General features: G+C 36.0%; 1 protein-coding gene across 7 annotated transcripts in view; it reads right to left on the bottom strand.

Moving 5' to 3' along the window:
* NOL4 (nucleolar protein 4) overlaps positions 1 to 25,866 on the bottom strand; it is a 383,989-nt gene that overhangs the window by 166,912 nt on the left and 191,211 nt on the right. For all 7 annotated transcript variants that reach the window (XM_011943710.1, XM_011943709.1, XM_011943712.1 and 4 more), the window contains one exon: positions 4,606 to 4,889. In XM_011943710.1, coding sequence (XP_011799100.1) covers positions 4,606 to 4,889 — 284 coding nt within the window. The remainder of the gene's footprint in view (positions 1 to 4,605; positions 4,890 to 25,866) is intronic.

Raw genomic sequence — 25,866 nt, 5'->3', positions numbered from 1 at the left:
TATCACCTAACTTCATTCAGTGCAATATATTTAATCCTTAGATTAGTTAATGTGATTCCCTGCTAGTCTAGTGAGTGAATTTGCATAATAATAAGTAATCAGTAAATGACATAGTCCAACTCAACTATTCGTTTTAAGCACTTGTATTCACTGTTCAATTTTTCAATGCTTTATAATCATTTTTTTTGGTTTTATTCACAGTAAAATTGTGAAATAGGTCAACATTAAACTCACTGGAATCTAAGCTTTTCACATATTCTATATAATTAAGCTTTTGTAGCCCTCAAAGGAAGAAGAAATATATAGTAGTGTCACTTCAAAAGGTCACACAGAAGTGATGGAACAATCCTGAGGACTACAAAAGATCGCACAGATTGAACAGAACTTTATTATGAAGTTCACTTCATAGCCTTGGGGTAAAGCAAGTATTGATCCAGATGCAGGAACCCTAGAGCACTCTACATTTGGATTAAGATTGCAGGAAGAATCTCTAAAGAGAAATTCCAGACACACTCTCCTTTGCAATTAAAATGATTCCACTTTCCTATCTCAGCCTCTATAACTGTCTTCAATCAAATTGCCCACTAATTCTGTTAGTGTTTCTTCTGCCATGTGTTTTGAATCCACCTCTGAGCACTAACTCTCCTAAGCAATGTTCAGGTTCAGGCCTATGTCACTTCATCTAAGGATTGCTTAGTTTTATAATTTATATCAATGTTGAAATGCTCCACATTTTGCCTTCTAAAACATCCCCTTCTTATCCAGTTGCTTTCATTTTCTCCTTGAGTATTTGTTTCTCTACAAATTCCTTTTATATCACTTGTTCCTAGTGGGTTGATATTCTGCAAGACGACATATTTCGACTCTCTCCTCATTCTATGCTCTCCCAAGGTGATCTTATCAACCACCACAGCTTCAAGCACCACTTTTGTTCTGAAATCTTTAAAACGTCTCTCTCTCCATCCTGTACCTTTCTTCAGAGCTGACACATGTCACCCGAATGCCTATTAAATATGGCCAATGGACACTGCATGTGCATCGCAAACTTTACGTGTGGAAACCTGCCTCTTCAAATGTTTCTCATTCTGGATCTTAGTAAATGGATTCATCATCCACTTAGGCAAGAAAGCCAAAAATCTTGGAGTCATTCTAGAATGTTCCTCTATACTTTGCTTTCCACATTCAATAAACCTTTGTATATTTCCTAAAAGTATTGAGAAACATCTATGGACAAGATAGTAAGCCAGGTGTGAGGCATACAGCAGCGGACAAGGTAAACATCATTTTTATATTCACAGAATGTTCACACTAATGGGATAGAGAAAGGTAAATATGATACTCATATTGCAGGCTATGTGAATGGCACTCCCAGGAGTTTGGCAATATATGAATACAACCCATGGAGGTTAGATAGTTAGTCCTCCAAATACAATGTCAAAAGAACAAAAATCACATGTTCAGTAATTTTTTGTACTACATATCTGCCTTTCCTTCTCATTGTCAGTTATTTGATTCCAACTGTCAATATTTTCCTCTTGGATTGCCACAGTAGCTCTCTAACCAGCATTCTCTCATTACTTTTTTCTATTCCCTATCCTATTCATTCACCAAACCGTTGCCAGAATAATTTTTATAAAATTTCAAGCTGACCATGAGCTTTCTAAAATTCTAAGCTGACCACTAAGCTCTTTCTATTAGACAATCCAAAGTCCTTAAAATGGCCTACATTTATTGGTGGAGCCGCTTTATACTTCATCACTTCACACATGTTCTCTGCTGCAGCCATGCTGAGCTCCTTGCAAATACCCATGCCAGGTATGCTCTCTCACAGCTCTGTGCCTTAAAACATGCTTACCCCTCTCCCATACATAATCAGAATAACTCCTACTTGCCATTCCACACTCACCTCTGACATCAATCTCTCTTTAGAGTTTTCCTTAAGAATCATTATAGTTCCTTGGCACCCTTCCTCTGTTCTTTCATTTCACCCTCCTGACCATACGTCCCTCATATCACTTACAGAATGAGACTTTAACCATATGTTTGTCCCCCCTGCTAGACTATGAGCTTTTAAACAGCAGGAATCTTGCTCTTCTCATTTACATATTTTTGCTTCCTACAACAGTGACTTGTGTGTAGGAATCCTTTAGTAAATATTTAGAGAATAAATTAATTGGTGGCAACTAGTTTATCCTGCATAAGGATGTCATGTTCTTCCTCAATGCCACGAGGAAGTGATAAAATCATACTGAGGTCAGAATGGACAATGATTCCCTAGCCTGAGAATAAGTCATCTTCCCTATCTGCATTCCAGGCCCTTCACAGTGTCTAGCAAGAGACCCCTTCTGAAAGAAATAAAATGGTAATGTTGTATTTCCTTCAAAGTTCAAGGCTCAGTTCCTCTAGGAGGTCTATTTTGACTATTACTTGAAATAGTATTTTCTTACTTAAACTCTTACTGTTTTAATATGAGAATAAGTATTGCCTGGGCTTGTTCTAAGAAACTTTTCTATGTCTATGTATCCTCTTTCTCAAAATTATGTATCAAGAGCCTTGTGAATAAAGACTTTTATTTCTGTGAGTTGTCTCTGCTACCTACTCCATTGCTGCAAGTATGCCAAGTATTTTTAATTGCATAAATTTAAGATGTACAACATGATGTTTTGATATACCTGTCCATAGTTAAATGATTACTCCAGGTAAGCAACTTAACACAGCCATCACTTCCATATGGTAAGAACATCTAAAATGTACTTTTAGCAAATTTTCAATAGATGATACGATACTATTAACTCTAGTTCTCCTACTGTTTATTATATCTCTAGATGTATTTATCCTTCATAGGTGATAAGTATTTACTATGTTATTTTTGAAGAAAATAATAAAAATAATCTCTCTTGATTCTTTTCCTGATGTGCTCCCAATCAAAACTTCTCTCACAAATTTAACTACTTTCTATCTTCATCTTATTTGAATTCTCGACATTGTCCATGGGAGCTGCCTACACTCTCCTTGAAAGGTGGACTTTGCTTAGCTTTCATACATTACACCCTTCTGATTTTTCTTCTGCGTCTTTGGCTATTCCTCAGTTGGCTGTGGGAAGTATTCTTCATTTACCAAACCATAAAATATTAAGTGCATCAGGAGTATCTTCTTCTCCTCTAGGCTTGTTTATCATCTTAACCCTCACGAGCAGCCCAAACCATCTGTGCTTCTAAACTCCATTGTAATAGAGGTAGAAAGGTCACTTCATTCTGTTTAATATGTGCAAGAATATGTTTTAATAAGCATCGTTCCCAGAGTAATACTGAATAAGAGAATAAGAAAAAGAAGAGCAAACCATCCAATAATTTTAGAAAAAAATTTAATAGACACATAGCATAGAAAGGACATTTCACGATTATTTAAACTTCATAAAGACAGGTTTATGTGGAGTGCAGGGAAACTTAGGAGTTATTTTGTTCTGTAAAATGTAACACAGTGCACAGTGAATCAGATCATGTTAGCAAATATAAAATCATTTGCGTTTATGTAATTTGGCTTTAAACCACTGAGGAAGATATTTGAACATTTGCCACAGAAAAAGTTGTAGCAGACTCCCTCAGGCAGGAGTGCTTAAGTGTCTGCTAATGTCTAGTGACTTGCTTAAAAGAGGATAAAACAACACACCCCCAGGCAAGCAAGAAGATTTAAATAGAGCCAATTTAGGAAGCATAGTGCCTTAGCAAATTCAGAAATTAATCCAGATTAAGACATTTTGCTTTAAGGATCTATGTCAAAAAACAAGTTCTACAACCCTGACTTAGAGGTAGGGGCTGGGGAAGGCACTCAAAAGGTATTTTCCATAAAAACCCTCATGTGTTCCAAAGTACACCTTTAAAAATCATAGAGCAAAGTCACCAGCATGTGTTATCTCAAACTAGCAGAAGTTTAAGCTTAATTTAAAAAAAAGTCAGCTGGGAATGGGAGAGGATTGTAATTTATTCTAATATTAATATAAAGAATCTAAACATTTAGATATGTCTGAAATGTGTTTTTGTCTTTTGTATGATATAATTTATGATAAATCATTTCTTAAAATAATTATTTAACCCACAAACTTCATCCAGGACCCTCACACTTAACAGTTCTTTAGTGTCCACAAAGAAAATTACTGATCAAAGTCCCCAGGTCTCTAAAGCAAACTGAAGAATTTAATTGAAACTTTATCTTTATGTACACCTATCCATCTAGGAGAAACTAGATAGTGATCCTTTTATAGTAAAAAATTGTGTACTGAGACTGAAACTGTCACATCTGAGCTGAACATATTCCCAGAGAGATTCATACAAGTAGATTATATACATGAGAAACATTAACTCAAGTGATTCTCCATATCAAAAAACACCCACAGCTTTGAGACACGATTTCTTTTGCTCACTATTATTCCTGAAATCATATGTTATAAACACACAATATGCTTGGTCATAAGTTTCTTGGCATCCTCTTATTGGATTTGTTTATAATATTTTTATTAACAATAATGTTTATCTCCTATATGCATGGGTATTTTCTGTGACCTTCATGACTGACTCAAAAATTCTGGAAATTGTAATGTGACCATACCTTGCTTCCATTTTCTCTTGCCTCTCGTTCCATCTTGAGGTCAGAAATTAGAAGATTCTTATATTTGTTTTTCCCATTACTGTTGTGATCATCTATTCTGTATTCCGAAGTTAGCTGCGCAGAGAGGGGACTGTCACTCAGGTTCAGTGGCTGTTCATCTTGCTCCAGCCCAGTTTTGCCATCACTGTTGGAGTCTCCCATCTCCCTGCTGTGTGTTCCCCCTGAAGCAACTGAACTCTGCCCCAGAGTCTCATTGCCATTAAAGCTCTCTGCAGCAGAATCATCTGTTGGAAAGGAAAAGTTATATTTTGATTTTAATTAATATGCTATTCAGATTCTACTTCAACTAGCATTTATTGAGCTCCCATTATGTGAATGGCATTTTACATATAATATGTAATTCATCCTCAGCAATAAGCTTGTAACCAGTTATTGTTATTTTTAATCTAGTAGGCACATGGTCAGGTTTGAATGTTTTTGTCCTCTCTAAATCTCACATTAAAATGTGACCTCCAGTGTCCATAGTGGGGTCTAGCGGCAGGTGTTTGGGTCATGAGGGTGAATTTTTCATGAATGGCTTTGTGCCATTACCATGGTAATGAGTGAGTTCTTGCTCTGGGAGTTCATAGGAAAGATAGTTGTTTAAAAGAGCTAGCACCTCTTCTCTCTCTCTCTCTTGCTCCCTCTGTCACCATGAGACAAACTGGCTCCCCTTCATCTTGCTCCATGATTGTAAGCTTCCAGAAGCCCTCACCAGAAGTAGATGCTGGCACTATGCTTCATGTACAGACTGCAGGGCTGTAAGCCAAATAATCCTTTTTTCTTTATAAATTACCCAGTCTCAGGTATTCCTTTATAGCAATGCAAATGGCAAATGGGCTAACACAGCACATTTAGGCACAAGAAGTGAAATAAAATAATAATAAGAAAACAGAATTGAGAGAACAATTCAATCTCAAATGCAATCTCAAAGGAAAAAAAAAAACAAAGAGAATTAAACAACTACCAATTATTTTGCAAATAGCTTTTGTTTTTCCAGAGAGAATATCTAGATTTGGTAAATATTCTCTGATAAAAAGCATCATTTATCCTACTGGTGAGAATGTGCATCAGTAAAAGCTGAATGAGTGTTTAATATGCATCTAAAGCATTAAAAGTGCTCATAAACTTTGTTCCACTCGTTACACGTCTGGGAGTTTAACACCTAAGAAATTCAATCAGTGTGTGTATCTTTTTGTAGGTAAACATTCATACCAGTGTTGTTCATAATGGCAAAAAATCAGAAATGACCTAAATTACCACAAATAGATTATTTAAATAAATGTTGAAATTGTTAGAATACTATGTAATTATTAAATATTCTATTTTAAGATATGGGGATGTGAGTCATGAAGTACCAAATAGAAAAATCTAGCTACAAAAGAGTGCGATTGGTATGATCCCAATTTCGTAAAAAGAAAGCACATAGACAAAGATTACATGAAATAACATTCTATTTTTCTTAATTAATTTTATCTTATATAACAATTTGCTACTGATTTTTAAAAATTATGATGGAAAAGGTATTAAAATGTTTCCTTTAGTTAAAAGCTATTAGTGAAGTCATATAAATATGGGTGAGCAAAAGAAATATTATTCAATACTTGTGATTTTTAATTTTCTGAATATTATCAAGTATGCTTTTTCGAGGGGTATAATGAAATAGTTAATGCTTTCTGATCAATTACATTCATGGGAATTACATTCAAATTCTGAAAGAGTAATATAACTCACAGGTTCACTCACTTATTCACTAACATTTGTTAAGTGATTACTCTGACCAATATGGGGTTAAGTTTTTAGCCTGTAGAGACTCCGCCTTCAACAAGTTCACAGATAATTAAGAGAGACAGAAAAACAAACATGCTATTAAAATGCAGAGCAAGAAGGCTGTGGTCTAATACAAGGGATAAAGACATCATAGAAGGCTTCCTAAAGAAGGGGATATGAGTTGAATTCCAAAAGGTGAGTGAGCCTTAACCAGGTGGAGAAGCTGGGGAAGAGCGTTCTCTATAGAGGGATCAGCACATGCAAAGTCACAGAGGTCAGCATATGCAGGGCAAGTGAGAAGTAAGAGTAGTCTGGAGTGCAAGAAAAGAGAAAGAGAAAAGATAAACCTAGAAAGAAAAAAAGAGAATACCAAGAAAAGCATTTTGTTTATCAAAGAACTTGGATTTTATTCTGAGAGCAAATAACAGTTTTAATTTATTGTGAGAAGTGACATGGAAAAAGTTATATTTCAGGTAGACTATTCTGACTCTGATGAGGAGAATGGTATGAAGGGGCAAAATGGAAGTTGGGGAGACCAATTAAGAGATGTAGAAGTCATCTAAGTTGGCATCTTTAAAAGCTCAAACTTCTGAAGCAGTGGCGGTGCAGAAAAAGAGACAAGTAGAAAAATTGTGAGAACAGAACTGGTATGACTAGTAGTAATGGAATAGGCAAGAGTCTAGGATGAAGCCAGGTCTGTAGTAAAAAATTAAAAAACAGGCTGGGCACGGTGGCTCATGCCTGTAATCCCAGCACTTTGGGAAGCCAAGGTGGGTGAATCACCTGACGTCAAGAGTTCAAGACCAGGCTGGCTAACATGGTGAAATCCCTGTCTCTACTAAAAATACAAAACTTCACTGGCCATGGTGGCATGTGTCTGTAATCTCAGCTACGCAGGAGGCTGAGGCAGGAGAATTGCTTGAACCTGGGAGGCAGAGGTTGCAGTGAGCTGAGATCACGCCATTACTCCCCAGCCTGGGCAACAAGAGCAATACTGTGTCTCAAATAAAATAAAATAAAATAAAACAAAATAAAATAAACAAAGCCCATTAGGTTTAATTCATAATGAAACAATATTTTTTCATTACAAATTATGCCTGGACTGAATTATTATTTCACGCCCAGCCTGAAATAATATTTTCAAACAGTTTTCTAAGACTATCCTGTGAAAAATGTTAAAATACGTTCAAATGGCAAAATTCTATTAAATTACTCTTTTTATGTACCCATCAAAGAAAGAATTGTTGTGGAAAGAAAAAATACACGGGAAAATTTGGGAAACTGGCCATAAATAATATGACATTTTTTATTACATGGTACTTTCCATAGGTATTAATCCAAGGATTCAAAATATTATTTTAACATGAAATGTCTAGGGTTTTTGAAATGCAGAATTAAGGGGATGACTTATATAAGTAATTCAGATAGATGTGTGCATGTTCTTTTTATGCCAATTCAAATTCTTATGCTAAATTATGAAGATAATTTTTGATTACTTTATTATTTCCCATGAAAGTCCAAAGAAGAGCACAATGAACATATTCAACTGCAATTTTTATTTCATGAAAAAAGTGATTTAACATTTGTGTTCTAGAAACCTTTAAAAAATATAGTAACATTTAATATATGAAAGCTTTGTCAATACATTTTTAGGTTAAATAACCCTAAGTATACATTACATTTTAAAATAAAATCTACATTAGCATAAGACAAATCCAATGTCTATCTTGGTTAAAAATTAAACATCCTACATCTCTTTCTTCAATCTGAAATCATTATGTATATCTAATAAATGGTATATCATTCATTTATTTTTCAGGTAAGGTAAACATTATTATTTGTCAGGAAAGGCTTTAATAAGTGCCATGTTTTCGTTTCAATAAAAAATATCAATAATAAGGTAGAAAATATTTTTAGATGGAGTAGTTCACTCCAGATGTTACCAAGGTAACTAAATTCAACAGCGTTACATATTTCATTCCTCAGTAAATCAGTATGTTTTAAGAAAAACAAACACATGATTTACTCATTTGTATCAAATATACATACTCACATATTTTGCAATTTAAATGGTAAAAAACAATAATGTCTCATAACACTGTCCTATAAATCCAAATTTAAAACAAAGTTTTGATGTCTTTATTTTAAATATACCATATAGAACAGTGACCAGATATTAAACTGAGTATAAATTAAAAATTGTATATTGTTGAGTTTCATGTAATCATGTTAACAGTTTTTATTCTCTTTCCCTCTCTCCCTAAAAGATACTTTTTAAGAATTTAAAATCGCAGACCTCAGACTCCTGTAACCAATTCACATCAGGTCACCACTTTAAAGGGGTAATCTGCTTCCTTACCTAACATAGTTTGCTCCATCCTGAGTAGCTGCTACACAGAGGGTGCAGTATTAAGATCTGTGGGTATGGCCTTCAGGTTCACTGGGCCAGGGCGATGGTTCTTCTCTCAGGGTTTCAGCCTGGGTACCATAGCATTTGAACCAAAGACTCTGCATTTGAGTCCCAAGGAAAACAGCACCTGGAGCTTTGGAAAATAAGGGTGCCCAGGGTACCTAGCAACAGAGGAGAATGTGGAATGTGATGACAAGGAAGTGTGGAATCTAGTGACATCAGGAAGGCAGTTGGATATTGGGAGTTAATTTGTTCTGTGGCTACTTTTGATGGGATGGATTTAGCGTTGTGAAGAATTCTTGTGCTATCTCTGCAAGCACAAATGAGGCTCCTTCTTGTCTAGAAGGTCTAGTAACACAGTAAATGGCAGACTATTCATTTTATTGTTTCTCTTTTGCTACTCCCCATTCCCTCCATGAATTAGCAGAGACCCTAGAAATACTGTAAGTTATCCCACCAGCATTTTGCAGAAAAGTGGTTTCATCAGCGTCACATTCAACAATTAGCTGTCTCTGTGTGAAGAGAACTGACCTAAAACATTATGTATAACGTATATGTGTACATGTGTGTGTATTTAAGTGTGTGTGTATATATGTAATGTCCCAAAGTACCTGACCTACTTCCTTATTTAGTTACTTTCAGTAGCTTAGCATCATGGCCTTTAGGCCAAGTGCCTTAGGCAAAATGAACAGGAAAAAAATTTATATATATATATAATCCTCATTTTAACATTAGTACTTGGAAGTTTAGTCCTAAAATTCAGGTCAGATGCTCACAGGGTCCAAAAATATTTTATTATTTTCCCCAAATGCACCACAATTTTCCTCCTCTAGTCCTTTGATGCCCCCTTAGAAAACTTCTCTTTCATATCTTACCATAAAACTAAGTATTAAGTCCAAAATATAGATGTAAATAGCCTTGCTGAAAAGATTAGTACTTTCATATCCAAAAAGGTAGAAAAAAATTTAAAAATTCCTTTGAAATCTAATTGCAAAATACTTTAAGTGCGACTCTCCTTTACCCCTTGTGGTCTTTGCTCTATGTCTTCTCCCAGCAAGGGGTTAAAAATTAATAATAATAATAAATAAGCTTATCTACCACTAGGCCATACCTTACATCTTACACCATCACTCCCTCTACTCTGCAACACAAAGCAGGTAATGCAGGCTGAATGAATCCTTTGCAGCACTTTCCAGTCCAGTTTTTGCCTGGAGTCTGACTCTCTGATTCATTTCTGGCTTAAGCTCCTTTGTCATCTAGAAATTCCTCATTTTCCTTCCTTAAAACCTGCTTATGACCTTTTCATTCTTTGAATTTATGTTTTACCTATCCTCTACAACACAGTTTTTAACACTTAATGACATAGCCCTGCTCTCTGTTTTGTTTTTGTTATCTCACATGCAAAAACCTCAGTTCCTGACCACAAAGTCCTGTGCCTTCAGTCTCAACACCACAAAAACCTGCAGAAAGATAAATAACCAAAATTGCAAATTGCAATTTTTATTTTATTTGCAAAATATAATTTGGATTATATACTGTTTAGTAACGTTATCTTAAACATGTGCAAAAGAATAATGGGACATTGTGAAGTCAAAACATTCACACTTAAGTTTATTGATGCAAACAAATGCATATGTATATACATATTATGTGTATATGTAGGTATATATAAACATATATATATATATATATAACTACTACTAAAAGATTAAAGGACATTTGTTTTAAGATGATAAAACTGATTTTATTGGAGGCAAGAAAATAACAGATGTTTCAGCCTTCTACTAAATTGTCCAGAAGGGGGACACTTACTCTTGTTTGACAGCTCCTAATCCATCCTTTGTCATGAAAGAATGGGATCTACTTGAAGGAGGTTATTACAGTGAAGGCACAGAGATAAGCTGGATGTCTCAAAGCATATAACTAAATTTCAGTGCAATAATTAAATAATAAAACTAATTCTTACATATCAATGAGGAGTTAATTTATATTATTTATATTATGCTGTTTACAATATTTAACCAAGCATTTATGTGCACAAGATACTTTTCTTGGCACTGTTGAGTCCAAAGAGACTCCATATAAAAATTGTTCTTATCTAAGATTAGACCATAAAAATTACAATGCAAGGTAGAAAATACTATCTGTTCCATGAGAGTTTCATATCAAGCATCATGAATAAAAAGGTTTCTCAGAGAAAGAAAAGTCACCTATGTATTGCTGGGGATGAAAAGTGTATCAGGGAAGGTCTTTTACAGGAGGTGGAATCTGAAGAAGGTGAGATATATGTAGATGTATAATGGGGATGGTGAAGGTTATCCCAGTTTATGAGAGGGCATAAGAAAAAGCATCAGAGGCAGAAAAAAGCTGGAAGAGGACAGGGAATTTAGTATGTTGTACATACTAAAACAAAGAATTGCATATGTGTGTGCCCATATACGTGTGTGTATATATATGTATATGTGTATATATATGTGTATGTATATGTATATATATATGAGACAGGATCTCACTCTTTTCGCCCAGGCTGGAGTGCAGTGATGAGATCACAGCTCACTGCAGCCTCAGCTTCCTGGGCTCAAGTGATCCTCCTACCTCAGATCCCCAAGTAACTGGGAATACAGGTTGTGCCACCATGCCTCGATATTTTTTTATTTTTATTTTTTGTGAGAGGGGATCTCACTATGTTGCCCAAGCTGGTCTTGACTCCTGAGTTCAAGCAACCCTCCTGCCTCATCTTTCCAAAGTCCTGGTATTACAGGCATTAGCAATCCACTGTGTCTGAACAAAACAGTATATTTTAGAGTAGTGGATATTTTATTGCATACCCTTTTTTTCGGGAACACTTATAAAATCATTCATTATTCTCCTGGAAGGGGATGGGGTACTAGTAAAAACCCATTGATTATGTGAGTGTAGTCTGAGGAAGCTTATTTATCTCTGTTCCTACCTCTAAGCTACTATCAACTGACCCATAACAAAATTTTCTCCTGATTCCAAGATAACACATTTTTAAAACTGGCTATTATGCAATAACTTGTAAATGGCTTCTTAATTGTCTAAACAAATTGCAAAATACAGTCATGCATTGCTTAACGAGAGGGACACATTCTGAAAAATACATTGTTAGGCAATTTCACCATTGTGTGAACATCACAGAGTGTATTTACACAAACCTAGATGGCATAACCCACTATCCATTTAGGCTATGTGGTATAGCCTATTATTCTAGACTACAAATCTCTACAGGATGTTACTGTACCAAGTGCTGTAGGCAAGGATAACACAGTGGTATTTGTGTAAACAAACGTGTAAACATAGAAAAGGTACAGCAAAATGTATAACATAATCTTATGAAATCACTGTTGTATGTGAGATCTGTTATTGAATGAAACATTATTATGTGACACATGACTGTACTATTTTCATGCTTACCCATTAGCTTGTTCAGGATTTCACAGAACTAGCTATTTTATATAAAATTATATGCAGAAGTATATTTTGATATTTTTATGTGTTGGAAAATATCAGATTTATTTGGTTGACAAAGTCACAGTTATTGCAAATACCACTGTGTTATATTTCTTATAGTCATAATAGAAAAAAAGTTAAAATTTCATTTAGAAGTAAGTGAAAAAATACATACATAGATTTTTTTCCTCGCAACTCACAGCTCAGATCTACTTATGGAATCCAGGTAAGTTTCCTGAAGTAGATTCTATGCTACTTTTTTCACTTATCTTAAATAGTACCATAATATTATCAAAATTCACAGGTTTCAGATCCCTAAGTCCAACACTGATACGGTAGGTTTCAGTGGGGGTCTGTATTGTCCTTCTTCTCACCTTACAACACCTTGTCATTTTGTGACATTTAGAATCTATTTACCAGCTACAATGTACATTTTCACAAGGTAGGTATTTTACATCTTTTGTTTCTTTGTGTTTCTCTATGGAATTCAACCTAGTGTTTTATTACACAGTTAACACTACAGACACAGATGATAAAGATATAAATAAGGCAAACAATGTCACAGACAATATAATGCATTAATGCAGGTGTGTGTGAAATCCATGTATTAGTCACATACTCACGAGGCTATTTACCGCTACCACTTAAAACCAAAACAATATGTGAGATTTTTGATGTTCTGTCTCATACAGCAAGCAGTATATATAATAAGAAAATCTCCTGTTCGATTTAAAGTGAATCTAAGACAATCATTTTAGAGCATGTCAGTGTTTTCAAAGAGAGCTGACTGCTAACCACTGGAAAGAAATGCCCCAGAAAACCCATCAAATGGGCAATAGAAACAAGAAACAATGCCATATATTATTATAGAGTCGTTCTACTAGAAAATGATTTGGCAATTTATAAGGAAATGGCTTCGAGATGTATCATTACTTATCCCCAACCACTAACTAAGTTATGGAAACAAATGTCCCAGATTGGGGTAAATCATTTTGGAAAGAAATGTTCTAATTGAAGCTAAAATCAATATGATCCAAAAGGCGGTTGCCCTAAATTGGTGTTTAGCCAAAAGCAAATCAAAAGGGTTTCTTCTTGCCGATAACAAATCAGAAAATACTTTATTTTGAAAGCAATGAAAATCTTGGAAAATAAAAAGACCCATCTGTAACAAGTTTATGTTTGAAACAGTGTCTTGGAGCTGGGAAGGACCTGGGCTAGCTTCCAATTTGTCCTTGTAAGAAGCACTTTGGTGGTGGCTATCCACCTTACAGAACCCTACCATCCCCATCCCATGACTTGTTCTTGATACACAGTGATAAGTTACCAGAAACTATGCTTCTCTTCTGTCAGTTGACCATTGGGATGGCCTGTTTTGGATATTGATTCTCTCACTTATTTCACCAAGTCAGCTGTTGTTTTGCCTAATGCATTTTTCGGAGTCTCTGTCCAACCAGACCAGAATTTACTCTCACCTTCATGCTCATGTCCCAGGATAATCTGACTTCTCTGGTTCCGTATTACAATCTAATTCACAGGATCTTTGGAAACCATATCCTAATATACATCCCCATTATTCTACATAAGGATAAAACCATGCTCAGAGGAGCAAAAATGGTTGAGTCTTGTCTACTTTGGTAAGATATATAACAATAAAAAATATAAGATAACTAAAATATAGGGCCCTGTCTCCTCAGTGAGCAGGAAACTATTGTTTTAAAATGTATATACATACCACATCCACAGTGAAGGTTAAGTCCCTAAAACTTGACCTCTCTACTACTTAGAAGAAGACACATTACATAGTAGGCGTCATCTGGTTTAGACTGCAGTGAAAATGGCTTTTCCATTTGGCCTTCATGATGACAGAATAGACCAGCTGGAACTCTAGGTATCTATATGTGTGAAGCCTGAGGTGATTTTCAAAGAAAGAAATTTTATCAGTACAAATAAAGCTTTAGTGTAAGGCCCCGCAGTCTTCAATGGGTGACTCTGCCTTTTGAGAACTTCTGCTGTCTCTTTATACACTTGGGCATCATGAACTGAGTACCACTTTAATTAAATTAAGACATGTTCATTAAATTTAGACATGCTCAGTAGCTCTTTTTCATCAAGTGGAAGTGTGACATGGAGGAATGGGTCTTCTGAGGCTCCCATGGTATATGAATAGGATGATCAAAACCCACAAAACAACAGTTCCTTCTTTAATCTTTGTCTACTAATTCAAAAGAAATTTTTAATGAAAAATTGGTTAAAAATAAGAAAGGTCAGCCTTGTTTAAATGATAATGTGAAAATCTGCACTGGTACAGTTGTTTACATAGATAGACCCAAATGAAGAAGGAAATATGGGTAAGACTCTGAGAAGTAAGTCTTTTTGTATACTCTCCTTAGGACAAACACAGTGTTGGGTTATCACATTATGTCTTTGGCAGTGACCAAATGGCATAGAGGCTTAAAAGAGCCAGGCTAGATGATTTTTAGACAGAAGTGGAAGCATGATATTGATAAATCTTTTATAATAGGTCAAGGGCTTGAAAATGTTCATGCCATGTCCATGTCCATCAGAAAACCACTATAGTAGAAGGTGATCCTAATAAGTGTGATTTTTCCTATGGATATGAAGCATCCTACCTGCTGGACCCAGGTTTGCTCAGTGGGATTATGAATGGAGTGGCAGTCAGAGCAGTAGCAGAGCATGGGTGCTTCATTCTGGGTGCTTCACTGGCCATGTTAATCTGAGTACTCAGTTGTCCAACAGAGTGTTCAATCTTAAAATTTTGATAAAGTACATAATTCTGAGAAGATTGCTAACTTCACTGTAGTAGATCAATTGTATTGGATCTCTTTAATTCGGTATGGGCTAGCTACTTGTTTTTAGTGGAACAGATGTTTATTTTTTACTTACTCCTGCATTTCTTGCCCATTCTTCCTCAGACATCATTTTTGACCTCAGAATGTTTTATATACTACAGTTTTTCTGATACTACATTACATTAAATCAAGGAAATCACATCATAGTAGAAGCATTGAAGCAACTATATGATTTTCCTGGGAGTTATTGCTGTTATCTCTTTCATCACTGGCAGAATAGTGACCTTATAAAATGATGGAATGAACTGTTAAAAACTCAACTTCAATGCCACCGAGAGATAGTACCTGAGCCTGAGGGGCTGCCTTTTAGGATGTGATGTGTGCTTTAAGTCAGCTACTAATACTTGGGACTACTTATTTCTTAGCCACAACAGCAGGCTGGAAACAAGGTGCTCCAGAGATGGAAGCAAAACTTCTTATAACTCTTCTTTACAACTGCGGGTTCTGCTCACCTGCAGAAAGGATACTTGCAACAAGTGGAATAGAAACTGAACATTTCACACCATGCAGGCCACTAAAGGAATCAATTTTTAAAAAGGACGGCCATGTGTTGGTTGAGGTCATTAATCATGACTACCAAAGGAATGAAAGATGGCCCAAAAACAAAATAGTTTGGGAGGTCAATACTCAGGGAGTATCTAAAGTATTTTTCATTATATTCTGCAGGAAGGAAAATATTATCAAGGCAATTCTTGTAGGCAGAGACAAGAAGATCACATTCCCTGACATGCCATTGCATCTGGACAATTTCCCAAGTAGTTTTATTGCTGCTAAAGAAGTAAAAACATGGAATTTGTAGTTGAGGTTTTTAGTCAAGCTATGGCTTAGAAACCAGATGCAGAGAAAAGGAGTGCAATGTTTATCTGGATTTCTTGCTTGCTGTCAAGTATCTGAATATTAAATAAACATATTGCTCATTTCCTTAAGTTTTATCTCCATCGTTGTACATAGCATGTGGTGGTAGTAAATAAATACATGAATTAGTCCATTAATTGTATAATTTCAATTGTTACAGAACAATGAACATCACTTTGTGATTTCAACTCAGAAAAGTGAGTCTTTTCAACACGAAAAGCATAAGCATAAGAAGCCCCACAGTCTATTTTCTAAAGAGATACTAGCAGTGCAGCTGTGAACTACTGCAGTTGCTGAACATGGCTCAGATTTAGTTCTATTGGGGAAATAATAGGATTTATGTACTTTATGCAAAGAAGGTGATTAAGTATTTGGTGGAAGTATATTTGGACATATGAGAACGTTGTGTGATGGTGTGATATGTGTATATGTGTTAGCCAATGATAGCATGTACTAAGCACTCACTGGGATGGCAACCTAGTGCCTACATTCTCCCCCTAATTCACAAGTATAGGCCAGTGTAGGCATGATATCTTGCTGCCTTGGAAGAATTTGGAGCTGTGAGACAGATGAAATGGATGTCATTGGAACTAAGTATTTTTATGTTAAACACTAGAGAGAACTAAAACTACTCTCACTGAGGTTCCCATCATTTTTCTAGTTCCTAACTTTCCAGATTTGGGGTAATCAACTCTTTTGTGAATTTTGAGATATTCCAGTCCTTCTTCAATAGATAATCATTTTTGCACCATTTTTGCTTAATTTAGCCAGTTTTTTAAAAAAACCTTGAAAAAGCAACCTTAAGAAATACATAAAATTTGTTTTGCTTTTGAGAAAGCCAAAAACTAAGGAGTGATGTCAGAAAGAAGGTGCAATAGGAAGCCTTGGACCCTCCTTCTCCCCATGAATGCCCTGACTCAACACAAATACACGTCATTCTCTTCATGAAAATTCCAGAAATTAGTTGAGAGGCTCCCGCATCCTGGGTGAGTGCAAAGCCAGCCACACAGAAATGAGTAAAAATATGTAAGAAAAGTGAAGAGCAGAAATGTTACGTGGCTTGACTGTGTTCAGTTAAAATTATAACTTTTATGTTAAAGGACTTCAAATTATGTAATAAAGTATAGTCATATAAATAGGGAATACTAAGCCTAAAAAGAATACTTTCAGGGACTATGGGGAGGGATAGAATTGAATCAAATATTTGATGGTTTTAATATGTTTGTATTACCTGTCAGGAACATAGAACATTAAAGATTTAAAGATTAAGGATTATACACAATCAGTCTTTCGTACAGTATATCAGAAAACATTGATGAAATTATCAAAAGATCAAATAAGTGTCTCTATCTCTGGAGGCATTTAAGGATGAAGTCTAATATACTGGAGGGTAATTTCCAGTTCTTATTCCTTTATTGATTTTTGATTAGCATATTTTAAATATTCAATAACTATTTGTTAGAATAGACCATCGCAGTAGTTCACAGCTGCACTGCTAGTATCTCTTTAGAAAATAGACTGTGGGGCTTCTTATGCTTATGTGTGTTCCTGAATTAACTGTATGCATTACTGAACTGGGGACTATGATAGGAAGAATTCCAAAAATGCTCTCCAACCCAAGATTCTACACCCTAATTTCTAGAACCTGTACATACACGGAGGTATCACTCCTGTGATTGTTATGTCATGTGGTACAATTGATGTTGGTAGAGAGATTACCTGGGTGGGCTGATTAAATCACACGAGTTCTTAAAAGCACAGAGCTTCCTCAGTTAGTAGCAGAAGAGAAAGTCAGAGATGTTCACAGCACACAGGTTTTTCAAGATGAAAGAAGCCACATAAAGAATGCAGGCAGTCTTCAAGGAGCTGACATCGATCCTCCATTGATAGCCAGCAAAAAGCAGAGACTGTGGTCCTACAACCACAAGGAACTAAATTCTGCCAACTACCTGGGTAAATTTGGAAGTGAATTCTCTCCCAAAGTCCCCAAATTAGAGCCTAGGCAGGCTGACACCTTGATTTTGGCTTTGTGATATCCTGAGGATAGAATCCAGTCAAACTTGCCTGGACTTCTGACCTATAGACCTATGAGGTATGTGGGGTTTTTTTACACTGTCAAGTTTGTAGTATAGAAAGCAACATAAAATGAATACAGTACAAATATGAAGAATTTTCTAGGTATGTTAGGATACATAATACTATTTAAAATTATTCAAGTATCTTTCAAACAATAGATGTGTATCAGTAGTTTTCAAACTTTAATTGCTTCAGAATTTCCTGAGGGAGATGATTAAAAATAAGTATCTGTAGGATCTATGTGGGCACTAAAACCTCTAACATAATAAAGTCTAGAAATCTTGGTTTAATTTATTTCGGTTGAAGTCAGGAAATCTAGAAGCATTTCTCATATAAGTGCTTAGGAGCCACATGTGAGAAATTAATGTCAATGATATCCAACAATTAGCCAGTGGAACATGCAATTAAAGGAGGCAACTGTGGATAGCAACAGAACTAAAAATGACTAACAGCCCTCAATTCTGGGTTCCGTAAGGCTGAATCTGAGGATATTTTAATCTCATTTTATAAAAATCTGGGAAAATTTCAGGAAAAGAAGCCAAAAGTCAAATATTTTTTCCATTTATCAAAACTAATAAACAAAAATACTTACTACCAGAATGGCCCCATTTTTTAAAAAGATTCATGAAAGGATATGATCTTTCCCAAAGAATTAAAGATAAATGTGTAACTAAGGAGCTAAAAATCTTATTTGGGGGAAAAGGATAAACTTAATTACCTTGGTTAACAAACTCCTGGAAGAAAAGGTCTTTACCTGGGTCAAGTGTATGTTTGGAAAATCAAGAATCTTTACTCTCCTTACAGAGTAGAGCTGCCTATCACATAAGCACTCACATGTGCTGAAGTCACTGTCAGTTTTGCTCACATAACAGGTAAAGAGTATCACCCTGGGAAGAATTGTCAAAACCATCAAAGTGTGTCCTCTGGGTCCTGCACGTTCTCCTTCCCCTCTTGATTGCTAATTCTCTAGCTATTTGTGTGCACACCAGCTCTCTGTATGTCACTTTACTGAGTAATGGATTGACAGATTGATTGATTGATTATCCTTTATCTGAAATTCCCTCACAGAAAAATGTTACTTCCACTAGGCACTTGTAATTTAAACCTTTTATGTCTAATTGTGGAATGAAAGGCTTTTTCTCTTGGTATTTCCAGCCATTCGCAAGCAGGTAAAGTGTATTGTGTTTTGGGAGTGTGTGTGGAGAGAGAGGAAACCCTGTGATCATCTTAGACCTATTAAGTACTCATGTTTTTAAAGAAACTTAGAGGTGAATGATTAGAATGTATACTCATTTAGGTATTCTCCTAAACTCTCCTACCCCTGCCCTTCAATAGTTCTTCTCCCTATGTTAATGGGTGAGCCAGGACTACTCAGTGATGAATCTGAATTTCTTATTGTCAATATTCTGAGACAGCAAGAAGCCTGAGCTACAAACCTCTTCTTGGATTTACAGAACAAATACATCCTAAAATAATTATTCTGTAAGGATTCACAATACATGCTCCCTTATCTATTACAATGGTCACTGGCTGGTTTGTTCTCAGATCTGTTCTCCTTCTATTGCAAATTGTATTTCCTAGGTTTTCTTGCCTAGTGCCTTATGACTGGGTTTAGACAATGAGAAACACTGGCAGAGATGAATAATAGGACAAAAAGAGGATAACTGGTTATGCCCTCCTCCCTCCCCATGCACACACCCTCTCTGGTTCAGGCAGTATCCCCATCTCCAGCATGGGGAGAATATCCTCTATGCCCTAGTTCCTGCTAAGAAGCCTCTTTTGCTAATCTGATTCCCATGTAGGAGCTCTGGGCTTGAGCTCCAGTAATATCTAGTAATATCTTCCCTGGCCCTTCCACTGCTAACTATGGGAGCCACCTCTTTCTGTTATCAATTCCTGAGTTGCTTCACGAACCCCTGCGTGGCTTTTTAGCTCTTCAAACACCACTGTGAGTGCCTAGTGTTAAATTTTCCCAATGGATGTCATGGAATGGGCTCCATTTTCCAGATCAGATCCCAATCCCAACTGATACAATTTCCTTTCCTTTAGCCTCAAGACTTTTTCTGAAAACTTTGATATTATTATAGATGATATTTTATAATTTTTTAATAATACAAATTCATTATTTAATATACAAGATAATTTCACCCAGCTCCCTTTACTGTTTCTCTCTCTTGCACTGAAATTAATTGCTGTCTGTAATAGTGGCATTAAGGAAGTTATCAACATCTTAAAGAATGAAAAATCAATAAAAGTTTTGGTGACAAACATAGTATTAGAAACTGGTTTCCTAATTCCAAAATAAACTTCCATCTAAATTCTACTGGTATATCTCAGTAGGAAACACATGTTTGGGTATTGTGAGAAGAGCCTGAAAAAGACAGGTGCTATGTTATGCTGGGGAAGAAAATGAATTAACCTTACATTTATGATGAATTAATGGCAATATTAGAACTTAATGACATGTGTAACATTCCACATTCTTTCCTCTATGTTATATTGTCTCTCAATGAAGGCAAGCTTTAGAAAGAGTTGGATTATAGAAATAGTAGAATATAAAGAAAGTAAACTCAGGAGCAAAGAACAGAGAGGAGGATAGAGAGGAGAAAGACGATGAAAGGTGATAATGATGGTGGCTTGAAACAAGCTCAATAGTAGGGAGCTGTCATGTGGGTTGGAGAATAGGTATTTGGTAAAGGATTCTGGGGTCAGGAATCATGGGATTAGCAAGAAATATCCTGGGAATTATCAAAAATTAAGTGATAATTGTTGGGGGTTGATGTGTGGAGGTACCAGAGAAGGAGAAATAACCCTCTAAGGAGAACATCTCTTCCTCTGAGGAGCAAATCAACTAAATTACAAACAGGTGGAGGACAGAGGCTAGGTTTTTCTTCATTGCGGTGTGCCTTGAAGCCAGCATTATGCTTTGTGATAAGTAGATATTCAGCAAATGCCTAAAGCTATAAATTAATGACTCAACACTACCTTTATTCTATTTTCTAAACTCATGATTTTCATAGCCCAAAACTTTTGTATTGTATTATACACTAATTTTTTCATGCATGTAAGTCATATTTTCCCAAATGGTCATAGGTAGTGAGGACCTTACTCTAATACTTCTTTGCATAAAGCAGAAGCAGTATATACAGCAAGTCACCAAATGAAAATGTAATTTAAAAAATCAATGAAAGAAGGGAAAACATTGTGTTTTTGTGGATATTTTATTTTTGTTATAGTAAGAGGATAGCCAAGAAGTAATGTCAGACTGATTTGAGGAAAAAACACAACTAAGAATAGAAAGGATTCCCAGATAATGAGTATCCTTTTCATAGTAGTGGTATATATACTCATTTTCATGGAAACTGTTTCTGTCATAATAAAACATTGAATTATCATCAAATAAAAATTTAAAAATCTGTCTTTGTTGACCATTAAGAAAAACTAATCTGTTACTGTACTAACTGTGTCAATTTAAACTCTTTGAATAATGTCAAATTAAGAGCTCTTACAATGTGATTACTACAAATTAATCAAGAGCTGGTTATAGTACCTCCCCTCAACCCCATTCCATGTTTTATGCTGCTACACCAATGCCACATAAGCATGGCCATCTATAAAATCTTTCCTTGGATAAAGCACAGTAGATTCTATTTTGAAAATCCCTGTTTCTTTACTTAAGCCAAAGAGAGAACATTTACTGAGCATTCAAGCCCCTGATTCAGAGTGTTCACTGTTGATGGCACATTTCAGGATTCTTCCTCAGTGGTTATCCATGCAACTAAACTAAACAGAACAATGAATTACATTGAGTATATCATTTGATTGTATACATCTCATTTCTATGCTCCCTTCTAGTACAAATTAACATGCCAACATCCTACTGCATTGATAGCCACACAACTACTCCAGGCTGAAACTGTCAAGGCAGGCACCTGACCAAAGGGCCATCAAACAAGTCAAACACATAGCCAATGCAGTCAAACCAGAAAAATGAATTAGGCCGAAGTATTTCATCTCCTGGAATTTGAACTAACACTTTCTTCTCAAGGTGTGGGCCAATGACCACATCAAAACGACCAGTGAATTTAGAAATACAGAATCAGAGACTTTACCCCAAAACTACTAAATCAGAATCTGCATTTTAACCAGACTCCCAGAAGATTCATTCGCATGGTAAAATTTGAAAAGCTGAAACTACTAACATAGTAGCTGCAGCAGAAATAAAAGTGGTAGGGGAGCGTTGGGCTAGAGAAGTTACAGGGGTCCATGTTGAATACAAAACTCTTTCAATATTCCAATTTGATGAGTATTCTATTCTCTCATTGATTACCAAAGAGTATATGCCTATACCTCTTTTCCTCTGTCCCTTCCTCCTCCCCTTCCTTTCTTCCATACTTCTATTGAGGAATTTACTTAGAATCTCTTGAGCCAAATTCATCAGAGAAAGCCAAAGCAGGGAGACATGTAGAAACATAAAAGATAAGGGAATTGTGTGGGGTCTACCTTACACAGTCTTGGTGTACAGTTATTCTTTCAGTATAATTATTAATCATGCCCTCCTTTGGCTCTCAAATATATCCTGGTTTGGACAATAAACTATATAATGTCTCAGTATGAAACTCAGTGAGGTTTCTTTATGGCCTAGCTGTTCTGCACATTCTAGTCTTGGGTCCTTAAATCACTGTCTCCCTTATTGGGACACATCATTCTTACAAAAATTGACACCCTTGTGCCCTAATTATTTGAAGTAGCTCACACACATAAAAATTTTACTATTTAATTAGTAGATACTATGTGCCATTAAAGAGCAATTAAAAATTATATTTTGGTACTAATTTATCAATCTTCAAAGCAAGCCCAGGTTATCTAATGTCACAGGGGCATATCCTGGGCTTCTGACTGAATGGCTTTCTCCAGATGGTCTATGTGCCAAAGCATACTTAACACTCAGGGGCAGCTGACTCCATAATCTGTGGCATTTTCTCTCCACTGTGTGCCTTTCCAGGCTATGAGTTTATGTCTCCCAATTCTCTGGTGATACTGCGAACACTTGCCATGGAAGGAAACCATGCCATACATGAACATCTCTGAGGGCGTAGAAAGTTTCTGTTTATTGGATACTATGCTCTATATCTCTAGTTTTCTGATGAAATGTTTAGATGCTTTATAGTGTGGATTGAGCATTATTCTCTAGATATTACAAAGTCAGGAGGTGAGATTTTTAAAATTCTATTCAAATATTTTTTCCTTAAAGTACTATTTTATACAACCAATACAATATAATAACCAATTTTCAATAATAAATATAGTGACAAAAACTAAAATAAACTAATAAATTAAACTGGGAAAAAGTTCCACAACTTTTCACACACAAATCACTTCAACTATTACTTACAAATGTTACTAAGTAATGTGAAATGTACTATAATTCAGTGATTCTATGCTTCAGAAAATAAACTGTTTCTTCATTTATATAATGAGTCCTATCTTAAAGTACTGATCTAAATAAAATTCCATTTTGATTATATTTTTGGGCTTTTAGAAAAATGAGCAGTGCCAATTATATTTGATATTCTAAATAATTTTCAAAAGCCGTGTTAACCTCTACTCATTGTTAAAGAATACATGCAAGGAAATTGCATCCTAAGACATAGCATAACTAGGTTAAATATTCAAAGAATCATGAATTCAAATTCTCTTATTTCTTTTGCTTATTTTTTCTTCTAGGGGTATGGAGAGGAAAATATAGTGGGACAAAAAGCCTAATCTTGGCCACATATCTAGGGCTCAAGAGATTCTAAGTAAATTTCTCAATAGAAGGATGGAAGAAAGGAAGGAAAGGAGGAAGGAACAAAGGAAAAGAGATATAGGAATATACTCTTTGGTAATCAAAGAGAGAATATAATACTCTTCAAACATTGGAATATTGAAATAGCTTTGTATTTGTTGATTGGAGACACATTTATTAATGGATACAAAATTACAGCTAGATAGGAGAAATAAGTTCCAGTTTTCTATACCACTCTAGGATGACTGCAGTTAATAATAACATATAGTTTCAAATAGCTAGAAGGAGCATATTGAATGTTCTCAACACCAAGAAATAATAAATGCTTTAGATAACGGATATACTAATTACTTTGATCTATTCTACATATACTATATATGGAAAAACATCACTGTGTACCTCATAAGTGTGATTATTGTCAAGTAAAAATAAAATTTTAAAAGATGATTATTTACTCAATTGCTTAAATTGGCAGTTTGTCAGATATAAAAATCAAAATATGTAAAAAAAAATAAAAGATTAAGGTTGACAACAGGGAGAACAAGTCATGCTGGGGGGAGGGAGGGAGAGGAGAGATGAATGGGTAAAGAGGTGGCAGGATAGGGGATCACAAGGGGGTAGAATGGATGAGAAAATAAAAGGGGGGGGTGGAGAGAGGAGAAGAGTAGTTCAGGAAGGGCACTTATCTCAGTTTGAATACCAAAATCACTGGAGAGTTGTTATTTGATTAATATCTGGGTGTCTCCCAGGACTCAAGCTCTGAGAGAGCAGGCTAGGTCTGTTTTTGTTCTCTGTTGTATCTAGCGCCTACTGCAGTGCTTCTCAAACTCTCCGTGATGAAGAGTCCAGTCTTGTGTTTCTAATTTATCATGGACAAGCAGTTTGTAAAACAAAACAAAACAAAACAAAACAAAAGCAACAACTTTGAACATGAAATGTAAAGAAAAGACATGCAAAATCCAAGCCCATTTATTATTAGATTCAACAGATATATCACTGCTTGTTTCCAAGTCCCATACATATCTTGTCATGGATAAGTAACTGAGTTTTGAGGACCAGCAATAAGCCACTAACTTCTTGTTGATTTGGTAGACCCTCATAAAAAATTTGTAGAGGAGTTTCAAGATGGTTGCCTAGAGGCATTTTATACTTGCCTCCTTCACTAAGAAGAACCAAGATAGTGAGTAGATATTTTATATTATCCAAGAGAAAACGCTAAAATTCAATATGAAAGTGACAGCAACTACCTAAAGAAGAAGGAAGAAAGGCATCTGCTCACCTGACATCAACTGGGTGCCGGATACCAAGAGAGACTCCTCAATACAAGGAAAGAGTAAATGAGAAACCTTCAACAGTCCACATTTCCACCATGGACTGTGGCAATCTGAGCCACAGGAAAGCCCTTTGACTCTTCATAGGTCCTGAAACCAACAAAGGGAGCTGCTGGGAGACCTTACAATGGCACTGCCCCAGAGAGAGGGCTCACACTGGGTCCCAAAAACACCCGGAGATCTAAGGGGCTCCAATAAGCTGCCATTTTAGAGCGCCAGTGGCAACACACTGCGCTCTTCCGCTTTCCAGTGGTGCTGCAGCTGAGGTGCTCGACAAGCCCTGGCTCTTGCCTCTGGGACTTAGGTGTGAGCAACCACCAAACATTACTGCGTCTAAGGGGAAAGCACACAGAAAGTGCAAGCAAGAAGCCAGCTACGACAGCAGGACTTAGGTATGAATTCTACTAAAGCTTGGGTGCAAGTGGTGTGCACATTCCCCAGCCACCAGGCTCGGCTGCTGCCACTGAAGGTAGCACCACCCTATCCAGTGGCAGGACTGCAGCATAACCACTGCTGCCCACAACCTAAGCATTATGATGGTGGCCTGGGGATCACCCCACCCCTGCCTACCATGCTGACACTCACACACACCATCAGGAGGCCAGAAGATGAGCTCACCTGGCCCAGTGTTGCCCAACTTTTCCCATCGCA

Source organism: Colobus angolensis, unplaced genomic scaffold (assembly GCF_000951035.1).
Source record: "Colobus angolensis palliatus isolate OR3802 unplaced genomic scaffold, Cang.pa_1.0 Scaffold220, whole genome shotgun sequence".
Lineage (NCBI taxonomy): Eukaryota > Metazoa > Chordata > Mammalia > Primates > Cercopithecidae > Colobus > Colobus angolensis.
Note: the sequence above shows the minus strand (reverse complement) of the source record. Positions and strands in the feature narration are given on the sequence as shown.